We start from the raw sequence: 23,043 nt of genomic DNA on the forward strand, positions 1-23,043 counted from the left end.
GATATACCATATGTGTTTCTACAAGCTTACAGATACCTTATAATATTGATACATATGGATACACCCTAAGTTCTTGAGTGGCTATGTAGAATTCATCAGTATGTATTAATCTGTTTTCCTGTTGATACATACTTCATTGGTTTCTTTTTTTTTTTTTTCCTGTTATCAGCAATATTGCAGTGAACATTCTTAAGTATATGCTGATATTTTCCAGTATTTTATAAGGCAGGATTCCTAGAATTAAAATATTTAAATGCATTTAAACTTTTGATACCTCCAAAAGAAAAAAAGGTATGAAACAGTAGATAAGAGTACCTATTTCTTAAATTCTCACAAAGTCTTAGTTTTTGATATGTGTATTGTAAATATTTTCTTTAGCCTGCTGTTTTCTTTTGCTGTGTTTATGGTATCTTCTTTTATACTGATGTTTTTAATTTTTATAATCAACCCGTCATTCTTCATGGCTTTTAGACTTTGTCATGTTATACTTTAAAAACATCTTCCCCTAAGATTATAGAATTTTATTTTCTTCTATAGAGAGTTTTAAATTTTCATTGTCAGTATTGTTGCCATCTTAATGCATGAAACTTATGGAGATTTATTTAATACTTTTTTTTTGTTTTGATTTATACTAGATGGCTATGAAAATGCTAGGCGTCTCTGTGATTTGTATTATATTAACTCTCCTGAACTAGAACTTGAAGAACTAAATGGTAAGCATGATGTTTTCTTTTCCTCAGTATTAATGTCATGACTACCTGAGAAGGAATCGTAGGAAGAATTTAGATTTATTTTGATTTAAAAAAAAACACTTTCATCAAATATTTCACTGGATATAAAAGCTGAAGAGCAATCATATAAAATATATGCAAGTATCCATACACACACACACACAAAATTTAGTTGGATTCTTTGTGAAAAACATTTTGGTTTCTTTATGTTCTGTTTTCCTTATTTTTAATTGATAATGTTGAGTCTTTGCTTGTATTTTATTTTATGGATAGAGAACAAAATGATGCCAAGAAAATTACATTTGACTTTTTAAAAAAAACATATTTTTTTAATTGTATATAGACATAATACTTTATTTATCTTTATGTGGTGCTAAGGATCGAACCCAGTGCCTCACAGGCAAGCACTCTACTCCTGAGCTGGCAATCCAGCCCTATGTTTGACTTTTATGTCCAGTTTCAGTTTTTTACCTTCCCGAGTTATAATCTTTTTTTTTTTTTTTTTTTTTTTTTTTTTTAATTGAGGAAGTGAAAAGACTGGGCGTATAAGAGAGGAAAGAAAGATGCTCATCTATTAGAGATCCCTTTCTGGATGGTTGTCTTTTCATTCTTTTGGGTAAAAAGGTCTTAGATGTCTTAGAAGATTAATGAGTCTTACTGTTTTTCCTGAAGGTATGGTAGTTTGACATATAATTTTAAGAAGATGGTAGAAAAATAAATAGGCTTTTACTAAGCCATATTCTGGACCCTATAATAGGAGAGTGGTGGGAGAAGTTACACCCAGTTGGAAATTGAATTGCTTGGTGGTTTTCTAAAGCCATGTTGACTCTTCTGAGTCACAACGTGCCATTCACTAAATAAGAATCTCAATGCGCAAATGATAGTTTGGGAACGTGAACTGCTGTGGGCAGTTCCAGATGATCCATTCATATTCCCAAGGGGGAGTTTATTCAGAGGAGAGTCTGATTTATTAGTTGAATTTAAAATTGATTTATTGGAGGAATTATTCTAAAGTGTGGTGTGTCTCATTCCTTCATTCTGCTAACAGTCTATTCTAGGTACATCGAATCCCCCTCCCCCACCTCCAACTGGCTCCTATTAAATGTTCGAATGTAGAATTATTATCCCTTGAGAAACTGATGCTAGCTTTTTAAAAAAATTATTATTATCACCTGGCTATCCATAGAAATGCCTGAAGTAAACAGCATTCCACCCAGATGCAAACTTTTAGAATATGGTTTTAAAAGATGTATTTATGTGAATAAGACTATGGAATCTGTAGACTTGAACATTTCTCTTTGGAAAGTAAAATTCCTGCCTAAAGATTGAGGTCTTTTAAAAAGACTTACCATTATAAAGAAGGATGGGAGGATGGGTTGGTTAAATTGTTAGCCAGATTGTGAAAATGACCAGAGGACTCTTGTCTTTGTCAGTTTTAAATGTTAGTGAGTGTGGGGTTCAAACACTTATACAGTGAAGAAATGTTGTAGCAATTCCTGCCCCAAATAACACTGTCCTCCATAGTGAATGTTTTCTTTTCATCACTACACAGTTTATTCTTAAAAATGCTTTAAGCACATCTCTCTGTACTTTCATATTTTTCTCTTCTGCTCTATAGCAAAATCACCAGGACAACCAATACAAGTGGTTTATGTACCATCCCATCTCTATCACATGGTGTTTGAACTTTTCAAGGTTTGTAAAATAGTATTACATAACCTTTATCAGTACTTTCCTGAGAATAGGAATCTGCTCTGAAAGTCAAATATTCCTCTGGGTTCTATTTCATTAAAAGATGCCATTTCATGTCAGCATTATGCCACATTGCTAGAGAACAGCCATTTGTTAATAAGGTTAGGCACCTCCAGGTAGTGGTATGCTCAGACTTTAGAGTCAGAAAGACCTGGGTTTGAATCCCAGTTCTGTCACTTAGTATGTGTGATGTTGGGCAAGTCACTCAACTCCTTAGTTTCCTCTCCTGTAAAACAAGGATAATACTATCCAGATTAGTTATATTCATGTTTCTGTAAACCAAAATATTTAGAAGCATGATCTTTTTTCTATCCTATGATTCCCATTGGTATGTTGGTAAGTCATATTGACTTAACAGGACTTCTACATTATGTTTGCCCTTTCTAATAAAATTTGAAAACTTAATAAACTTGTGCTTGGTAATGTTGAGGGTATTTATTTTTCCCTTCCAGTGAAACTTATTGGTTGTTAGGAGAGTAGATGAAGAGTGGCATGGTCCCTATGGCTGAAAACAGCTGCCCTAAGTCAGACGCCTATATTTGCCTTACTTTAGTTACCATGTCTTCAGCCAGCAGCAACTAGAAGAGATACGAGGTGGCTTTCTGTCTGATAATGTAAAAGAAAAACTACATTGAAAACACAGAAATTGACTGAATATCTCAGAAAAGCAAGGGTTCAAGAATGCTGTTCTGTTCTGAGACAGGAAGAATGTATCTAATACCTTTCAAAATCTAACAAAGTGGTTAAGTAGTGATGGGCACTTGAAGGATTAAAACATTTTTTCCTTGAAATTTCAGTCACATAAAGACCAATGATGCTTAATAAGAGAAACATTCCATATTCTATATTTTACATAATACCAGTGTGACAATGGCTTTCTGTTGGAACTTCCTCTTGAGCTCACTTCATCAGGGATAATGAAGTCTCTTTCTCAGGCTACTCCGTCCTGAGTGTTGTGCCAGGGCCAACATGCTCTTATTCCAAATTCAGTCCCGACTTTTGCTTTTTTTAGTTGCATTCCCCGCCTCCCCCTAGTACTGGGGTTTGGACCCAGGGCCTCACAGATGCTAGGCAAGTTAGGCAAGTGCTCTATCCCTGAGCTACACCGGCAGCAGTTTGCAGCAAGTCTTTATCAGTTTCTGCTTCAGTGCTCCATGTCATGTTACTCGTGTTCAATGCTCACAGTGTATTGGCTTTGAGTACCTCATATCTTTAGAAGTTGGTCAGTTTTACAATGTAAATATCCTTAGTTTCAAACTTGCAGTAAAGAAAGCTATCATAAGACCATTACCATTACTACTATATGAAAAGAATTTATTTTCTTTTGAATTTATGAAAACTGGTTCTTAAATGTGGAGTTGAAACTTGAGTTTTCAAAACTAAGTTTTGCTTAGTATTTACTAAAATTCTGGAAGTGTTTGGATAGAATCTTCTGCTTTAATGTTAACTAATTAAAAGTATATAGAAATCTACTTTTGGAAAATGTGCAGAATTTAATTGGAATCTTTAAATCAAAGTAGTCCTCAATTTCATCCCAAAATTGACTCAAAAAATTTTAAAAGTAATCCTTAATTATGATTAATAAGATTTATGATTATTTGAGATGTTTCCATGAAATTTTAAAACTTTAAATTCAAATAGTGCATATGTACTTGAAAATTATAATTGGTTTCTCTTTTCTTTAAAGTTTTATTCTTAACATAACCCTAATGTATTTCAGAATGCAATGAGAGCAACTATGGAACACCATGCTGACAAAGGTGTTTACCCCCCTATTCAAGTTCATGTCACACTGGGTAATGAGGATTTGACTGTAAAGGTAATTTTTTTTAATTGATGTACAGGCACGCAAGGGTAAACCATACACATAGTTTCTAATAGACATAATTTATTCTCAGGGGAAAGAAATCTAGTCTCTAATATAATAAGTACATTGCTTCATTTATGTGGCAAATTATAGAATTATCTCAAGTGTATTCCAGTCTGGTCCCTAATTCAGGTAGTTCAAGTTTAAGTAAATCCTAGGGACAGTAGTAACTATGAATATCTACTCTGATAACTAAAATCTAAAGCATTTGGTTATTTATATTTTGATGGAGAGAGTAAATAATTTTTCATTTTTAAACAATGCTTTTCATTCTCCTTTTTGCTTTGATTCATCTGGTTCTTTTTTTAAAATATATTTTTGGTGGTTGATGGGCCTTCATTTTATTTATTTATATGTGGTGCTGAGAATCGAACCCAGTGCCTCACACATGCTAGGCAAGCACTCTACCACTTAGCCACAACCCCAACCCCTCATCTGGTTCTTGTAACAGCTCCTAATTTAGGACACAAGTAATTTTACCTTCAGTTTTACAGATGAAGAAGCTAAGAATGATTATGATCAGCTTAGGATTGCACAGGATACCAGTGTCATGGATGTGAAATCCGGTCTTCTGATCCTAGTGTCTTCAGGCCTTTCCACTATGGTGTTCAGATAATCCAGTTTCTGAAGAGCATGATAGTGTTTCTCTTTTTAAAATAATTAGGTAAAATGTGGAGACTATAAAAAATCCAACAGGTTAGTTCCTGGCCATTTGTGGGCCTCACTATTCAGATAGTCTTTTAGTTATTTCTGTTATTTCTTCTGGTAGTTATTGCTTTATTTCTGAGGAGTATTCTGATAATACAATTTCTGAAGTTTTTTTTTCATTTTAAATGGCAAATGTTATCTTTCTGTGATGGTAGCCAAGGAGTTAGAGCATCAAGACATAAATGGAATACTTGTTCTCTCACCCCCAGCCACAAGTGCCACTCAGCCTGCACTGTATTCAGGTATTGAGTTCATACATGGAAAGGTGGAAATAATCCTGCAGAATTTTGAAGGTGCCTTTTCTTCCTTTTTTAAAGGCATACAATTCATTGACTTTTTTTTTTTTTTTTTTTTTTTTTTAGTATATTCACAAGATTGTGCAATCATCACTACTGACTAGTTTCAGAACGTTTTTTCTTTACTCCCAAGAAAAATCTGAATTCCAATTAATAGTTACTCTCTACTTCGTCTTCTCCCCAGCCCTTGGCAACCACTGTCTACTTTTTCTCTATGGATATCCCTGTTCTGGACATTTTGTATAAATGCAGTATGTGGTCTTCTGTGACTGACTTCTTTCACTTTGTATAAATGTTACAACATGTAACATTTGTTTTATGGATGAACAATGTTAGAGGGGCATGATGCATTTTGACTATCCATTCATTATATGATGGGCATTTTATTTTTTTCATTTTTTGTTTTTTTATGAATAATACTGCTATAAACACTCATGTATCTTAAGTTTTTGTGTGAATGTATGTTTCAGTTGTTCTGTTACAGGTCTGGGGCCTTTTGGGAAACTGAAGCAGCATGAAGGCTGCCCTTCAAACCCTGATTCTTGCACACTTGCTGGAAAGATTTCAGACAGTGACTCAGAGGAATAGGCATGAGTTTATTTAAAGGAATGGGAAAGGGGAAAAGGGGACACTCTCAAAGGAGAGAGTGGCTCCTCTTAGAAGGGGGACAGTGTGTCTCTCCTGCCCTCTGGTTTTATTGAGGGTCCTAGTGAAGTTTCCAGAGAGTCCTTCCCAGGTCCACCTTGAGACTTTTGGCTGATAGCAGGATGACATTAGACATTGAAATTCCTACCATTATGACTACTCTGAGTCACTTTGACCCATGCTGACTGATTCTAATTGAAACCTGTTTTTACAGATTTTATGGTTGGGGAATTATCCTCTCTCTCTGAGTTCTGGGATCTGGTTTGTGTAAGGGGTCACAAAATCCCCTCCTTCAGGGTAACTTGTATTCTTCTTACTTGCATTATTTCAGACCTGCATTTCTTCTGCACATAACAGATTTCTGAGGAATGTAACATATCCAGTCTCCTTAAGCTAGGTAGAGCTGCTTTTCAAAAGTGAAAACGTGTGGGGATCAGCATGGTGGGCCTACTTTAAATAATTATTCCCTTAACCTCATGTTCCCAAAACTCACATCTGTCTGGCCCCTAGCAGTCTTTGGTATATACCTAGGAGTTGAACTGTATAAAGTTTCCACTTTTTCCACCTTCTCACTAATAGTTATTTTTGTCTGTCTTTTCAATTGTTGTTTTTGTGGGTTTGAAGTGGTATGTCATTGAGGTTTTGATTTGCAGTATCCTAATGACAATGAGGCTAAGTATCTTTTCATTTGCTAATTGGACATTTGTATATCTTTGAGAAAATGTTCATAAAGATTCTTTGCCTTCTTATTATGTGGACTATTGGGTTTGTTTTTTTTTTATGGAGATGTAGGAGTTCTTTCTATATACATACTATATATGTGTAATATTATATATATAGGATACTGTTACCTAATGAGATTTGCAAATGTGTTCTCCCATTCAGTGGGGTCCTTTTTACATTTTTTTTTTTTTTTTTTTGGCAGTTTTGGGGATCGAACCTAGGGCCCTGATGCATGCTAGGCAGCCACTTGAGCCACATCCCTAGCCCCGTCTTTCATTTCTGATTTTATTAATTTGAATCTTTTTTCTTGGTCCATATAACGAAAGATTTGTCAATTTTGTTAATCCTTTTGAAGACCAGTTTTTTGGTTTCATTGATTTTTCTCCATCAGTTTTCTGTTTCATTAATTTCTACTTCTACCTTTATTTTTTTTTTTCTTACTTCTACTTGCTTGGTATTAGTTTGCTCTTATTTTTCCAATTTCTTAAGGTAGTAGTCTAGTTTATTTCCTTTGATACATTTTACAGTTACAAATTTTCCTCTCCGCACTGCTTTCTCTGTGTCTTATTAGTTTGTTTTGTTTTGGTGCAGGGATTAAACCCAGGGCCTTGCGTACACTAAGCACCTACTCTACCACTGAGCCTTACCCCAGCCCATTATAAGTTTTTTTCAACATATTGTTTTCATTTTCAATTATTTCAAAGTATTTTCTAATTTCCCTTGTGGTTTCTTCTTTGACCCACTGGTTATTCAGGAGTCTGTTGTTTGCTACTTATTTGTGAATTTCCCCCATTTTCTTCTGTTATTGATTTCTAATTTCATTCCATTGTGGTTGGCAGCATACTTTGTATGATTTCATTACTTTAACATCTATCAAGATATATCAAATGTCCAACATAAAGTCTAAATTGGAGATTGTTCCATGTGTACTTGAGAAAAATCCGTATTCCGCTGTTGTAGGGTGGAGCATTCTGTAGATGGCTGTTAGACCTCATTGGTATAGTGTTGTTCAAGTTCTCCATTTTACTAGATCTTCAGTCTAGTTGTAGCTATTGTTGAAAGTGTGGTATTGACATCTCTTAATATTGTTGAATTATCTATTTTTTCTTTCAGTTTTATCAATTTTTGCCTATGTTCAATGCGTATGTTTTAATTGTTTTTATCTTTTTGGTGTATTGACCTTTTATTATTAAAATGATCCTTTTAACAATTTTGTCTTATAGTATATTTTGTGTGACATTTTCATAACTATTGCAGCTGTCTTTATTCTTTTTTCATGGTGTATCTTTACAGACTTTTAAACTTTCAAACTTTTTCAAACTTTTAAACTTTTTCAATCTAAAGTGTGTCTCTTGTAGATAGCATATTATTTTTAAATTTTAAATCCATTCTGTTAGGGTGTCTTTTTTTTTTTTTTTTTTTTTTGGTACCAGGGACATTTGACCACTAAGCCACATCCCCAGCCTTTTTTTTTTTTTTTTTTTTTTTTTGTATTTTATTTAGCGACAGAGTTTCACTGAGTTGCTTAGTGAGTTGCCTTTGCTGAGCCTGGCTTTGAACTTGTGATCCTCCTGCCTCTGCCTCCCTAGCCACTGATATAGTAGGTGTGCCACCGTTCCTGGCTCAGTGTCTGCTTTTAATTGGAGTTTTCAAGCCAGTTATATTTAATGTAACTACTGTTAATGTAAGATTCATGTTTGCCATTTTGTTGTTTTTTTATGCCTTATATCTTTTTGATCCTTTATATCTCCATCACTGCTGTCTTTTTGTTTTTAAAATGTTATTTTCTAGTGTGCCGTTTGAATTCCCTCCTTGTTCTTTTGTTTCATTCTTTTTTATGGTACTGGAGATCAAACTGCGCATGCTTAGTAAGCTTCAACCACTGGTTATACCCTCAGCCTTGTTTCTTTGAGTTATCTTGTTAGCCGTTATCCTGGAGATTACAGTTAACCACTTAATTTATAACAATCTAATTCAGATTATACCAATTCAATGTTCAACATAATATCGCATACTTTGCTTCTATATAGATCTGTTCCCCCTTCTCAGTCCTTTGACTACTGTTGTCATGTGTTTATACACTGTGTGACCTTTTACACAGATTTGTAATCATTGTTCTGTGCAGTGACTATAAATCAGATGGGAGGAAAAAAAATGGTTACAAAGAAATACATACTATCCTTTATATTTACTTACATAATTACCTTTATTGGTGCTATTTGTCTTTTAATGTGGCTTCAGTTTTTTGTCTAGTGGTCTTCTTTTAGTCCTAGTATTCCCTTTAATATTTCTTTTGTGTGTGTGTGTGTTTCTTTTTAGTTGTATATGGACACGGGTGCCTTTATTTATTTTAATGTGATGCTGAGGATCAAACCCAGTACCTCACACATGTTAGCAAGAGTTCTACCACTGATCCACAACCCCACCTAATTTTTTGTTTTCTGTTTTTGAGTGGTACTGGGAATGGAACCCAGGGCTTGGTGCAAGTTGGTAAGTATTCTACCATTGAGCTACATTCCTCAACCTTTTTAAAAATTTTATGTTGAACAGAGTCTCAGTAAGTTGCTCAAACTGGCTTTGAACGTGTGATCCTCCTGTCTCAGCCTCCCAAGTGACTAGGGTTAAAGGTTGTGTGCCACTGCATCTGGCTTAGTATTTCTCCGATATTGATAAACTCAGTTTTTTGCTTCTTTTGTGAACATCTTCATTTCTTCTTCATTTGTGAAGTGAGAATAGTTTTTGCTGGTTATAAAATCCTTGTTTTGGTAGCTTTTTTTCATTCAGCCATGTTAATATGTCATCCCCACTGCCTCTGGTCACTAGGGTTTTGGTTGAGGAATCAGCTGTTAATCTATTGAGGATCTCTATTTGTGTAATGAGTTGTTTATCTTTCTGTTTCTCAGACTGGATGATTTCAGTCGATCCATCTTCATTATCACTGATTCTTTTTTTTTTTTTTTTTTTCACATAAGGGAGTTTATTAAGCAAAACAGAGTGTCTCCCCTGAAGGGTAAGAGAGAAAATGAGAGCGAAAAAAAGGGAATGAGAAAGGGCGAGTGCTAGAGAGTGAAAAGCGAGGAGAATAGAGAAAGTGAGTAGGCAAGAGAGAAGCATGAGAAAAGATGGCAGGGTAGCTACCATGAATCAGTTGAATTCTGCCGGGCTAACAGGGGACCAATAATGGAGAGGATACTTGCAAGCTGACTGATGACCAATAGCTAGCTAGGATGTTCACAGACTGACAGTAGTTGGGAGGCAGGGAAATGGCTGCAATGGAAAGGGTGGAGGGGAGCAGCTTTGTACATTACATTCTTCCGTTTCTGGTTTTATAAGAAAATCTTTTGTTCTCCAGTTCCTTCCAAAGCCTTCTCTCCCCTTCCTGCCTAAGTGACTGGGGCTGGTTTTGCAGGTGAGATGTAAAAAATCCATTCTCCTTCCAGACTTCCAAAGGCAGATGGTTTTCATGGACTTCATTTCCTCGATTTGACTGATCCCCTATTTCTACATTAACTGCCTGTCCCCAATTCTGGCTTCATTCACCCCTCTAATTTTAGAAACTCCTTCACTGCTGTAGGGAAAGGGGGTGATGACCGATCTGGCTTCTTCAAGCTGGAAGGGGGCAGCATGGGTCAAGCAGTTTGGAGTTCCCTTTTTAGAAATTGGGTTAATCAAGGGGTCCATGGTAGAAGTCTGGTTGGGGAAGAGCAGGTTGTAAAGGTATCAGGGGATGGGTGCTTCTATGAGAGAAGAACAAAAAGACATGAGTACTGAAATGAGATCAATACAATATAAATGTTGCAGAATCTGAAACATGCCAATGAATATCATAAAGATGACAGAAGTCAATAACCTGACAAGGGGGTGGAAGAACTGAGAAGTTGTTCCCATAACAAGGCCTAGCAAAGGCTGGAGAGGACAAGGCCTTTATTTGGGAACTTTAACATTGTCCAGGTTATCAGGAATGTAAATACAACATTAGTAGAGATCTCTATACTTCTGTTACTAGCAAACATAGATTAAGTTACCCGTGTCTGTAGGCCTTAAACTGACTAAAACTTCTGACTCTGGCAGTTTCTCTTGATAGTTATCAGGCACATTTGCCTAAGAATCTCCTCTTTTGTAGCTTTTAGTCTTTACTCTAGTGGGCTAACACAAGTGTACATCTTAAGTTACATTAAGTATTATTTCTTTTAAATGCCCAAGAATGGCTATATTTTGGTTTTAACTGTTTGCTAGGTGTTTAAGATCAAGTTGGTCAAAGTGACCTGTTCCTGTCTGTTAAAGAGTTAGCTGAGTTCCCACAGGGGTTACTCATAGAGAACTTAAGAGCAGCTTCTTAGCTCCATTAGTGCCATTGGTTAGGCAGGGTCTCCTCGATGAGGTGGCTTCCCTTGAAAGCACCAGGGATGTCTCCCTTTTTCCTTGACCCTCCTCTGCAACAGGTGCACTGAGTGGCTTTTCCTCTAGTGGCCTCATCAGTCTCCTTGATCAGGAAGTTGTGTGACCCAGAGTTGCAAACCTCCTTAGAGAAGTCCTCTTGTTCCCTGGGTTCAGGCCGACTTTGAGGGCAAGACCCAAATATGGACTTTTCTTGACCTCTGTATTTAATCTCAATCTCTAAGTTTGATTTTAACCATCAAGCAAGTCAGTCTCACAAGTCATAAAGCAAGAGTACTGGGCTTTAACTTCAATGTCTATGACTTTACAGTTATTTACCCCCTTTTATCTAATTGGGGTTTACATTATCTGTCCTATAGGTGATGGCATACTATTCCAAGTTAATTTACGGTGTTCGCTCCTGAAGCAGTACTTCTGCAAAATATTGATCAGGCAACAATTAGAGTTTACAAGGAAAATACAAAATGGAATCACCAACAGTAAAACATTCAGTTTGTGCAATAGCTGTCTTGAATTTTGGCTGAGTTATTCATTATATCCCCTGTTTGAGATCACAGTAATCTTTACAACAAACATCAAACTTTTGAACAAAACTTTAAATGAGTTAAAGTCTGACTTACTTTGGGGCCATACTAATGTGCAGTAGAGTTGTGAGGCAGAGCCTTATCTCGGGTAAGGCGGGGCTTTTAGTTCTGTTCTCTGATGGAAATGCAGATCTAAAGAGTTATGTCAGCAATCTTTATCCAAAGTTACTGTAAGGTGGGCAGGAACCAGAGAAGGGAGCTGATGAAACACTGGTTATCTAGCAAAAGAATTCCTTCCTGCCCCAGGGCTGTGTGCCTGAGATCAATGTACTGCCACAGCAGTTAGGCATCTTGTGCCCCTGCACAGGAGCACACCCAGGCACCAGGCATGCCACAGTCATGAGGTCAGAGACCCCAATCTCAGTCACTGTTGTCCCATTTTTGCTACTGCACATTACACACTTTCTTAAATGTCATTTTAAGAAATTTACATATATTGACTCCTGAGTCTATATGAACATTAGTTAACACAATTTAACATTATATCTAAAACATAAATTAAAGCAAGGCTGAGAGAGCTTTTAAGTTTCCTTTTGTGTGGCAAAGTGGTAAAATGCCTTCATGCCTAATCTTTAAACAAATCAGGCTCTTAATAACTTTTAGAAATACATTATACCCTATTGATGACAGGTCCTATATAGAACATTAAATGATAGGTTTATCATTACAGACAAGTTTAATTTGAAGAATAGCAGCTTGATAAATTTTCTGCTTTAAAGGCTTGTACACCTGGAAAATATGAACATATTTAATATACAAAGAATAATCTTTAAGTATGTTACCCCATGGATTAACTTTATAAATTAATCAGATGTCTCTAATAAACACGTTTGAGTAATTCCATACATGTCAACTCTAATTCACTCATCTTATTGTAAAAAAACCAAGATATCAGACAAGTGTAAAAAAAAACACAAGATGTCAGACAAGTGTAAACAGTATTTGCCGTCTCTTTCCTGTTGAAGAAAAGTCCTAGAAAAATTGATGTTAGACATTTTATAAACATCAATATTTTATTAGTTTGACCACCTAGAGACTTGTGAGTTAATTTTAAAGACATTTTACTTCTATTAGTTTACCCAATTTAAATTGAACCTTTTTAAATCACGTGAATAAAAATATTTGGATCCATTTTTAAAATTTTAATTTTTATGCGCGCTTATATTTAACACAAAAGCAAAGGCCTTGTAATGTTTATCTCCATTGCAATGTAACAGATGTTCAAAAATAACTCGAGTTGGATAAAAAGAACTGATCAAAAATCATTAACCTAGGTATGTAGGATCAAAATTGTGAGCTCAAAAATATAGCATTTAAGAAAAACAAAAGTCCTAGAAGAAAAATGATAATGGTCATTAATTATAACATGAGAAAATGAGAAAAAAAGAAGAGGTGAAAGGGAGAGAAAAAGTATTCTGAGTTGCAGCCCAGGAGAAATTTTAAATGGACACTTTTTCCTTGGGTTTGAGACTGGTCTCCCACTGAGCGTTCTGGTTTCCTCCATTTACATTTCAATGTAAGCCTTGACTGAGATCTGGATCTGAAAGGGGCTAAAATGTTCTAGCAGAAACTTGATGCCTAGGGCCTTTTAACCCTTTTTCCTGGTTAGTAATCAATTCAGGTTTGGACGCAGAAAATTGTGAAACAATTATCTCCCACTACTTGTGGAAATGGGGCTGCTATATCATACTCCTTACTGGGATATGCCACTGATGGTTGGGCTGGTTACTCCCTCCACACCGGTGTATGCAGGACCTCGTGGCAGGGGGAGTAGGTGGGCTGGGCCGGGGAATGGAAGCAGAAACAGAATGGGTAAAGGAGATGGAGAAGCAGGGGAAGATGGAGAAACGGGCCAGAGGCGCCTGAGCCTGCAGGAAGAGCCAACAAGCAAGAAGAAGAGACTTGAAGATAAGGAATCTCTTTCCATCTGCCCTGCTCACTCACGGAGAGCTGTGTGCCATTACACAAATGAATTTTGATGGCTTAAGCTGGGGGTGGGTCGGGTGAAGGGTTCCCAGGGTTGAATCTGCCAGAGTGGAGGACCCAATCCACCGTGGGGACTGATAAAGCCGAGTCTGTGGCCAGGGCATCCCGAGGCCGAGTACATGGGCTGAGATGAGGGGCAGCACATTGATTGTGTGGTCAACAAGCACCAATGTGTGTGCTGGGCAAAAGGCGAGAAATAGTTGAGGACCTGATATCAGGGTTGCGAGTGCGAGCGCGAGATGAGCCTCAACCCTGAGAGAGAATTCACCATAAAATCAGGAATCCACCTGGCACATAAGACCGACTATAGGGGCCAGCTGTAACTATAAAAGTTGTGGCTGGGGGTACCCCCACCCCTCAGCTGCCTCGAGAGCCCTGGACACTCAACGGTCACTTCTCAGGTCAGCAGAGGTGTGTTTTAAGTGGTCTAGAGTAGGGGACCTGTCTAAGGGAACTCACAATCTGAAGTCCCGTGTTGCACGCAAAAAGCTGAGCGTCCGGGCGAATGGAAGGTGGGGCTGTGTCCGGGGGTCACTGGGGCGTCAGATGGGTTTCCACTTGCTTAAGAGACAGTTTTAAGAGACAGTGGAAGGACCCATCCCGAGTCACAGCACCAATGTAAGGAATCCCACAAAAACCACGCCGGACACGGGAAATCACATAAGGGAGTTTATTAAAGCAGAGTATCTCCCTGCAGGTAAGAGAGAAAATGAGAGGAAAAGAAAGGGAAAGAGAAAGGGCGCACACGCTAGAGGGAGTGGAAAAGCGAGGAGGATAGAGAAAGTGAGTAGGAGAGAAGCATGAGAAAAGATCATCACTGATTCTTTCACCTGCATGTTCAAATCTGCTGTTGAATCCCTCCAGTGAATTTTTCATTTGTTATACTTTTCAACCCCAAAATTTCAATTTCGTTCTCTTATATTATTTTTATCTTTTTTTATTGCTATATAGTAGTCTTCCTTTCTCTTCATTTTTGCTTTCCATAGTTTTAGTTACCCATAGTTAACTGTGGCCTGAAAGTATTAAATGGAAATTTCAAAGTAAACAATTCTTAAGTTTTAAATTACATGTCATTCTGAGTATTGTGATGAAATCTTATACCATCCTGCCCCATTCTGGACCATCTTACCTTATCACTTCCAGTATATGAAATATTCCTTTATCCAGCGTACCCATCCTGTACATGCTGCCCATCTATAGTCATATAGTGTCTGTCTTGTTTATAAGATAGACTGTTGCAGTATGGTGGTGCTTATTTTATCTAATAATGACCCCAAAATGTAAGAGGTAGGGCTGTGGAGGAGTTAGTGGGGCATAAAACATGAAAGGACAGATGAACTGTGACACCGTGTGGCAATGCTGCCGGTCACATAGGAATAATCAAATATGTACTGGATTAGGTGCTTTCTGTAGTTTCTGCTGGGGATCTGGGATATTTATCTTTTATTGTTATTTCTTTTTTACTTTTTTATATTGCAAGACATCATCCTAGTGTTTTCTAATATTGGAATATATTTAAAAGAACTGCTTTAGGGCTGGGATGTGGCTCAGCTGTAGAAGTGCTTGCCTTAGCATGCACAAGGCCCCAGGTTCAATCCCCAGCACCACAAAAATAAATAAAATAAAACAAAATAAAATAAAATAACCACTTTAAGGCCTTGGTTTATTAAGTCTGAGTTCCCTCAGATACAGGTTTCTATTGATTAATTCCTTTTTACCCCTGGTTTATGGGCCATACTTTCTTGTTCCTTTCCATATCTTATAATTTGAACTAATCCTGTAAAGTCCATATTTTTTTTCCAAGTGGCTCCTGAGGACTCTGCTCATTTAGCTTAGTGGTCAGCTAATGACTGGACTGAGATTTCCTTAAATGACTAGAACCAGTAAGTCTCCTAGTCTTTGCCAGGAGACTGTGTTTGGGAACATACCTTCAGCACTCAGCCAAGCAGTTGACAACCCTGCCTTCACATTTAGATCCTGCTTGCATTGAACCTGAAGGTCAGTTTGGATAAAGAGCTTAAGGCCTTCTAAGGTCTTTCCTGAGCTTATGCATGCCCTGGGTATGAATGTGGCCTTCTAGATTCCCAGGCTGTCACTGAGCTTTTCAAAGCCCCATGGCCTTCTCATTTCCTCTTTTTTCCTGTTAAGCAATTTTTTTAGCCTCATTGTTAGCCCTGGCTTGTCCACTGCCTTAGGCAAACCTCACATTAATCTATTACTTATAATTATTTTTGACAGATGTTTTCAGGGATGAGGGGTGTATGCAGGATTTTTGAATTGGGAGCTCAGAGTCGGACCAAATAAAGACAGTGTTCCCACTACTGCCAGGCTGCTGGTTTCACACTGACACCATGTTTTTGAATTGGAAAGGGGAGGGGAGGGGCCAGAACACCTTAAAACACCACAAAACTCACTGTTGTTGCAGAGATTTGGTTGTTTTCCTTAAATAAATGTTCCCCCTGATGACTGAAAGCCTTTGGTTAATTTCTAGAATTCTGACAATTGGTTCTGCTGATTTTTGCCTTTCTTGGCATCTGGTTGGAGGAGAGTTTTTGGAGTTCCTTTTTCTGCTACTTTTGCTGATGACCCTCTGGCTGTTTCTTTTGAGAGAAGACATGTTTATTATAATTCCTCTTCTTTCATATGCAATCAATTTTTGCTGTTTAGTTTTGTATGTTTTAACTGATGTTCTCAAGATCTTTTTTCAGTTGTGTTCTGAAGTCGCACTGATCTGACCCACATGCCTTTTTTCTTACCTACTGAGCTGAACTCTTTGGGCTGTCCATTATTTCCTTGATGCTTTCCTTCCTACTGTTTCTTTTTTCTCTTTCTGTTTGCCATATTCAGAAGATGTGGGGCTTCTTGAAATCATCCTTTGATTTTTCTTATCTTTTTTTCCTCTTTTTTTTTTTTTTGAAAGTATATCTCATCAAAAATTTTTTTCAGTCACCAAAAATTCCAATGTGAATTACAATTACAAAATAAACTAGCTTTTTTTAAAAAGCAAGGCATTTTGTAATTTAACCACTGACCACTTTTTAAATACTGTGCAATGTGATGATATAAAATTGGTGATGTAGCTGTATCTTACAAATCACTTCATAAAGTTTAGGATTATTTGTAGGTCATGTCAACATTTCCTGTTCTTTTTAAATCTTTTCTTCTATGAGATTTTTGTGACTTTAAGTTCCCAGCCCTTCTATTGAATTTTTATTTCTTATTATCTTGTTATAAATGTCTAAAAACTCTCATTTTTATTATTTGTTTTCATAGTATTATGTTCTAGTTTTCTTGTATTGCCCTGAGGATATTAATTGTAGTTTTTTAAAAAGTAATTTGCCTCTGCTCTCTGCATTCTTCCCTCTGACTTTCTTTTTGTCTGTTTATCTTTCTTGGCTGTTCTTTATTAAGGCAAGGCCACAATAAATAAGTACATAGCAATCATTTTGCTCTAAAAATAATATGAATGTTTGGCAATTTTTTTTTTAACCCCAGATGATAATGTTTTTGTTTTTTGTTGTTGTTAATAGTGTCCAGTACTTGCCCACTGAAGTTTATTTGGTTCAGAATATATCCATCTTGTCTTCTGCTCTGGTGCTTATGTTGTACTATGGCAGGTTCCTTCCCATTCCTTTTCTTGTTTATGTTCAGTGCACTTCAGCACACTGTTCTGTGGCTGCCTCCCATTGGTTGAGGTCCTCCATCACCATATGGATCTAGGTTCCCCGAGCTCTTAGACACTTAGAGATTCTTTCTGTGCTGATGGACAGACTTTGCATAGTGACTCTGTTCATTTGATGTAAAGAAATGTATATAATCACCCAGCAATTCCATTCCTACAAATGCTATGAGTTTGATCCCTAGTGCTGCACACACAAAAAATATCGGTAAACTAAATGTGGTATATCTATGTGATAGAATATCATTTGGCAATAAAGGAATGAAGTATTTATACATGCTATATGATAAATGTTACCACATTAAAAAACACTATGCTAAGTGAAAGAAACCAGCTGCAAAAGGCCACATTATAAGTCACACTTATATGGAATGTTCAGAACAGACAAAGTCATAGGGATAGAACGTAGATTAGTGGTTGTCCAGGTGTGTATTAGAAATACTGAGGTGCTGCAGGAAATCAAACACGTGCTCCAAAGTGGGTGGACAAGGCACACTTACTTCTGCCAGAAGAGCATGCTAAGGAACCTGACTAGCACGCACACCTGGATGGGCAGTGTACCTGCTTTTATCCCTAACATAGCACTCTTCCTTGCCCTGGTCAGAGGAACTAAGGGTTACAGTCTACACAATTAGTGAATATTAAATTGGGGTGGGCAGAGGAAAGTTAAAATGGCTACAATTGGATCTTACATCCCATTTAAGGCTAAATATATTCTGAAAATGGACCACTGAACTTTCTATTTCTCACAGGTGTGACAGCTAAAAGTTCTAGGGTTTCTTCTTGAGGTGATGAAAATAATCTAGTATTGACTATGATAATGTTTGGACTCTTTCTGTGAATATATTAAGAACAATTGAAATGTATACTTTAAGTGAGTGTATGATAGGAAAATTATACCTCAGTAGCACTTTTTAAAATAAAATAGCAAGTATCATTAGGGTCTTGAAATGACAGTGCTGGAAGCTGCTGTAGAAGGCCTGCCTATATTAGGCTCTGCCTCCATCCTTTGCTCTTCCTCCTCACATCCAAGGTCACGGAGTGTATCTCCTCCAAAATCTCTCTTTGTATGTTAAGTGGCTGCTGTAATTTTTTTCAATAGAGCTTCATCCCCATTATTTATCCTGTATTTTCAAAATTTAGGCCTGGGTTTGTTTTGTTTTTTCTTCTATTCTTTTAGCAACATTCTGTCCATATTATTGACATTTTCCATATTTTATCCCTCTTGCTAAAAATCTTGTGGATGAGTTGTTTTTTTTTCTGTCTTACAACCCTAGCTACTCTTTCGGATTCTAAGTGTGGTCTGTATTCAGTAAATAAATATAGGAGTTATAGCCACATGTCTCTTCTTTTTTTTTTTTTTTTTAGCCACACATCTTTTCAATTAAAATGTAAATGTCTTGATTCATTCACTCCTGGTGATTTTACACACTTGACAGTGTAAAGGCTGTTTGCTAAGAGACGGCAGGGAATTCTGGCATGTACGGGGCTTGGTAAGTGCCCTGACTTAGAGCTGTCCATCAAGTCAATAGTGGTTACTTTCCTCTGGGTCTGAAATTCACATGAATAGCCCAGGGAGCCTCAATGTATGAGGACAGGAAGTTAGAGATGGCAGCTTAGATTACATTGAGAAGTGGTGATTTTGTTCACTGAAGAGAAAACTTAAAATAATTGGTAAGCTTTTCTTCATCAACCTTCCTGTTGGCATTACTTACCTCTTTCATTGTGCCTTCCTTGACAAAGGCTTATATTCACATCCTAGGTATTTCTTCTCCAAATTATTCTTATTTTATCCTTACTTTATGGTATGAGGATTGAACCCAGGGGCACTCTACCACTGAGCTACATCCCCAGCCCTTTTCCAGTTTTAGTTTGAGACAGCCTTTTTGCTAACTTGCCCAGGCTGACCTCAAATTGGTATCCTCCTGCCTCAGCCTCCTGAGTAGCTGGGATTGCAGGTGTTACCACCGTACCTGGCTTTCAAAGTTCCCATGGCTTAGTTTGCCCCTTTCCCCACTTGGAAATGCTGCTTGTCACAGTCCACTGTCCTTAATGCCTAGCTTCTGTGGTGTTCTCAGGCAGCTGACAGCTGGAATCACTTCTTGTTTTGTACCTGCCACATTGTTGCAGTCTCTCTGACCAAAGGTCAATTAAGGAAAACCAGGAAATATTTAGTCAAGTCTGCCTTTTTATCTTAATATCTATTCTAATATGTTATTTACTTACTTAATATTTACAGAACACCCACACTTCTTACTCATGTTACCAGAAAATATGCAGCAGAACATTGCATTAAAGCACAAATAAAACAAATCAATGGACTTCTGAAAATACCCAGAGCTCTTTGTTCATCTTACGAAAATAAGTCACTTTACAAGGCTTTGAATTCATAGTCAAGAACAATTTCAAGCATAATGCTATAAACAAGTTCTTAATAAAATATTTATCTATTTTTATACTATAATTAGTATTAGGTATATTAGAAGTAGATCTTCAAATGATATTTCAAGACAGATTGTTTTACAATTTAAAAAAGATATTTAAAAAAAGGTTAAAATAGGGCTGGGACTCTAGCTCAGAGGTAAAGTGCTTATCGAGCTTGTGCAAGGCCCTGAGTTTGACCCCTCATATCACAAAATAAAATAAAATTAAATTGTTACATAATTTCTGTTCTAAAATAATATATGCATACTGTAAAGTTTTTAAATAATATATAAAAACTGAACTATAACCTAGTCAGCTAAACTATAAATATACTACCTATATGCATATTTTAAAACATATTTGTTTGCATAAAATAACCACATTAACATGGTAGGTTATAGAATCAATTCTGATTTTGTGACAAATGAAAGTGGCCATAGTAGATTAGAATATTATCTGTATTATAGTTGAGAAAATAAGTTCATATTAACTGTAAAGAAAAACTAAAATAATGTATAAATAAATTACTCAATTCAATCTATGATATGATTATTTGAGTTGAAATGACATAAGAATAATATAAAGACTTACGTACCTTACTACTCACCAGAAAGTTGTCCAGTGTTCTGTTTTGTAAAACTGCTTTTAGATGTGACCACAGTGAGGGCTTCTGTTTTTTCTTCCCTAAAAAATGAAAATTATACTTTTTTAAAAAATATAATAAAAATAATCATGAAAAAAAATTTCAGAATTAAAAGCACAAAGAAGACAATCAGGTCTTCCAAAGCCAAGATTATATATCATTTTACACCTTTTTATGATATGATTTTACAAAATTTAGAATTATAAGTACTATTTCCTAACTTGCGTGTTGCTGCTGCCTAACAATATTCTGTAGACTTCTCTCATGCCAGTACAACTAGTTCTATGGAACATTTAAATGGCTAATAGTATTCTATTTTAGATGTTCTTTCCTTAACTAATCCCCTATTTAGGTTGCTGTCCACTCTTAGCTACTCAGAGCTGTGATGGATATTCTCATACTTTGCATACTTTTCTGTTTTTTCTTAATGTGAATTCTGGAACTGGCATTGTGGGATTACAGTGTACTTGCATTCTATTTGATCCTAGTTATTCTACTGCCTACCAGAAAGGAATAACAACTTGATTGTTAATCCAGGATAGGTTTAGCTTGTGCCCAGGTTTGTTAGTGAGACTTTAGGAATTACACACAGCCACCGCAATGAATTATATGTTAGAATTCACATAGTAGAGGAGTTGTTAGCTACACCATGAGGGAATGCTTGTCTTGCAGCTTGGACTGTGTGGTATTCATTTTCAAAGCAGTAGTCTCCCACCAGCAGTTAAACTGTAACACTGGGTCTGTGTTGTTATTTTGCTGTTGATGGGACTTGGTCACGGAGCATGATCCTTTCTTATCTTAGATGAGTGATCGAGGAGGTGGTGTTCCTTTGAGGAAAAATTGACAGGCTCTTCAACTACATGTATTCAACTGCAACCCCGGCCTCGTGTGGAGACTTCCCGCGCAGCGCCCCTGGTATGTGACCCAGAAATGAATGAAATGTGGTTTTGTGAATTGCCTCCGGCAGCCTCTCACTGCTGGATAAACCAGTTAAACCAATGGTGTAGGCCGTCTTCAGGGAAGAAGGGGAGCTCTTAAAACAAACACCTTTTCTCTAAATTTAAACAGCCTTAGGAATGCTGATTTATTTATTTTTAATTGAAATTGACACAGGACAGATTATTGTTTTGAAGTTCTTGTTGCCCGGACTTGATGGTGATATAATAGCAGATTTCTTGTGATAAACCATATTTTGATATACTATTTCTAATGTAAAAAATAAATTACTGGTTTATTAGTATTTGATCAATACTGATTTAATCTATAATGTTGATTTCTTCCTTCAGATATCTGTAATTAGAAAGAGCTTATGGCTGGAGAGATAGTTCAGTCGGTAGAGTGCTTGCCTTGCAAGCACAAAGCCCTGTGTTCGATCCCCAGCACCGCAAAAAAAAAGAAAGCTTATATTCTAGACATAGAAATAAGACTGAAATTCTGATCTGTTTAATCATCAGTATGAATTAGGCTCAAATTATAATTACTTTAATGGTATTTTTACTGATATTGAGCCCCAAAACAGCCTTTGCCAAATATTTATTCTGTAATTCTGGAAGAATTCTGTTCTCCCAGGCTTTGATACTTCTCTGGCATATATATTGGCATCAGGCTATCATGTATAAGAAGGACCTATTTTAGACCCTTTCCTAGGAAGTTACCAGGAGACTTCATTCTAGTAGTTTTACTTTTCACACAGCAGACATTCTGTGACTACAGTTGTAAAATAGTTTGCTTCTTACTAATTTGAAAGGAATGTGCTTCTCTAACTGAGATCTTGCTCCCAGGAGAAGACATCCATGTGTCAAGGGTCAAATGCAGGTGATAAGCATAGACATTTTAGAATTCTGACTTTAAGAAGGAAGGGAGAGAAGGGAGATGCTGCTTTGGTAAGTTGGAGATATTGGGGAATTTCTGTGGAGCGTGGCATAGTGAATGGGCCCAGACTCTGTATCTGAATTGTCTGGTTCCTGATTGCACCACAGCCTGGAAGTGTGACCTTGGGAATCATTCATTGAACGTTCAATGCCCAGTATTTCCAGCTTAAAAATGGAGTTAATTGTGAGGATTAAGTTAATTAATATGTGTAAAAAAATGCTTTCTGTAGTGCCTAGATAACATGCAAGTATTTATTCAAGATTTATGTGAATTTCTGGGCAAGGCTCCCTCTGTCTCTGCAGTCTTGGACAGGGCATAACTGTTTATTAGACTCTTATGGAGCTTCCCTCCTGCTGCCGTACCACTTTGTCAGTGGACCCAATCAGCAAGCACATGGTTGCTGGAGAAAGGCTGCCTGATAAACACAGGAGTAGCCATCTTGTCCACCTGATTATGCAGAGCTTCCTCCACATGGATGCCTGCTGGTGGGCATTTGCATGGACAGAACATCTTCACACCATAAACCCATTCAGAGAGGAGCATCCATAGATCTGTCTGCCAGGCCAACTTATCAGTTAATAATTTTGTTCTTTCCGAGTTCCTGACAAGCCAGCCAGCCAACCTGCCTGTTTGCCCTTGCCCATATTAGGGATTTCTATCTTTCAGGCCTTCTCTTGCCTCCAAAAGAGTTATAGTGAAGGGCAGCCCACTATGGATTGATACAGTATGCTGGGT

The 23,043-nt window shown here is 36.9% G+C and overlaps 1 protein-coding gene across 1 annotated transcript in view; it reads left to right on the top strand.

Annotated features, from left to right (window-relative positions):
* The window catches only part of PDK1 (pyruvate dehydrogenase kinase 1), a 37,039-nt gene that overhangs the window by 8,981 nt on the left and 5,015 nt on the right, over positions 1-23,043 (top strand). The window contains 6 exon segments of the mRNA XM_079135073.1: positions 636-713; positions 2,350-2,426; positions 4,204-4,302; positions 21,239-21,271; positions 21,273-21,311; positions 21,313-21,355. Of these exon segments, the coding sequence (XP_078991199.1) occupies positions 636-713; positions 2,350-2,426; positions 4,204-4,302; positions 21,239-21,271; positions 21,273-21,311; positions 21,313-21,355 (369 nt within the window).

Source organism: Sciurus vulgaris, assembly GCF_902686455.1.
Source record: "Sciurus vulgaris genome assembly, chromosome: 3".
NCBI classification, from domain to species: Eukaryota; Metazoa; Chordata; class Mammalia; order Rodentia; family Sciuridae; genus Sciurus; species Sciurus vulgaris.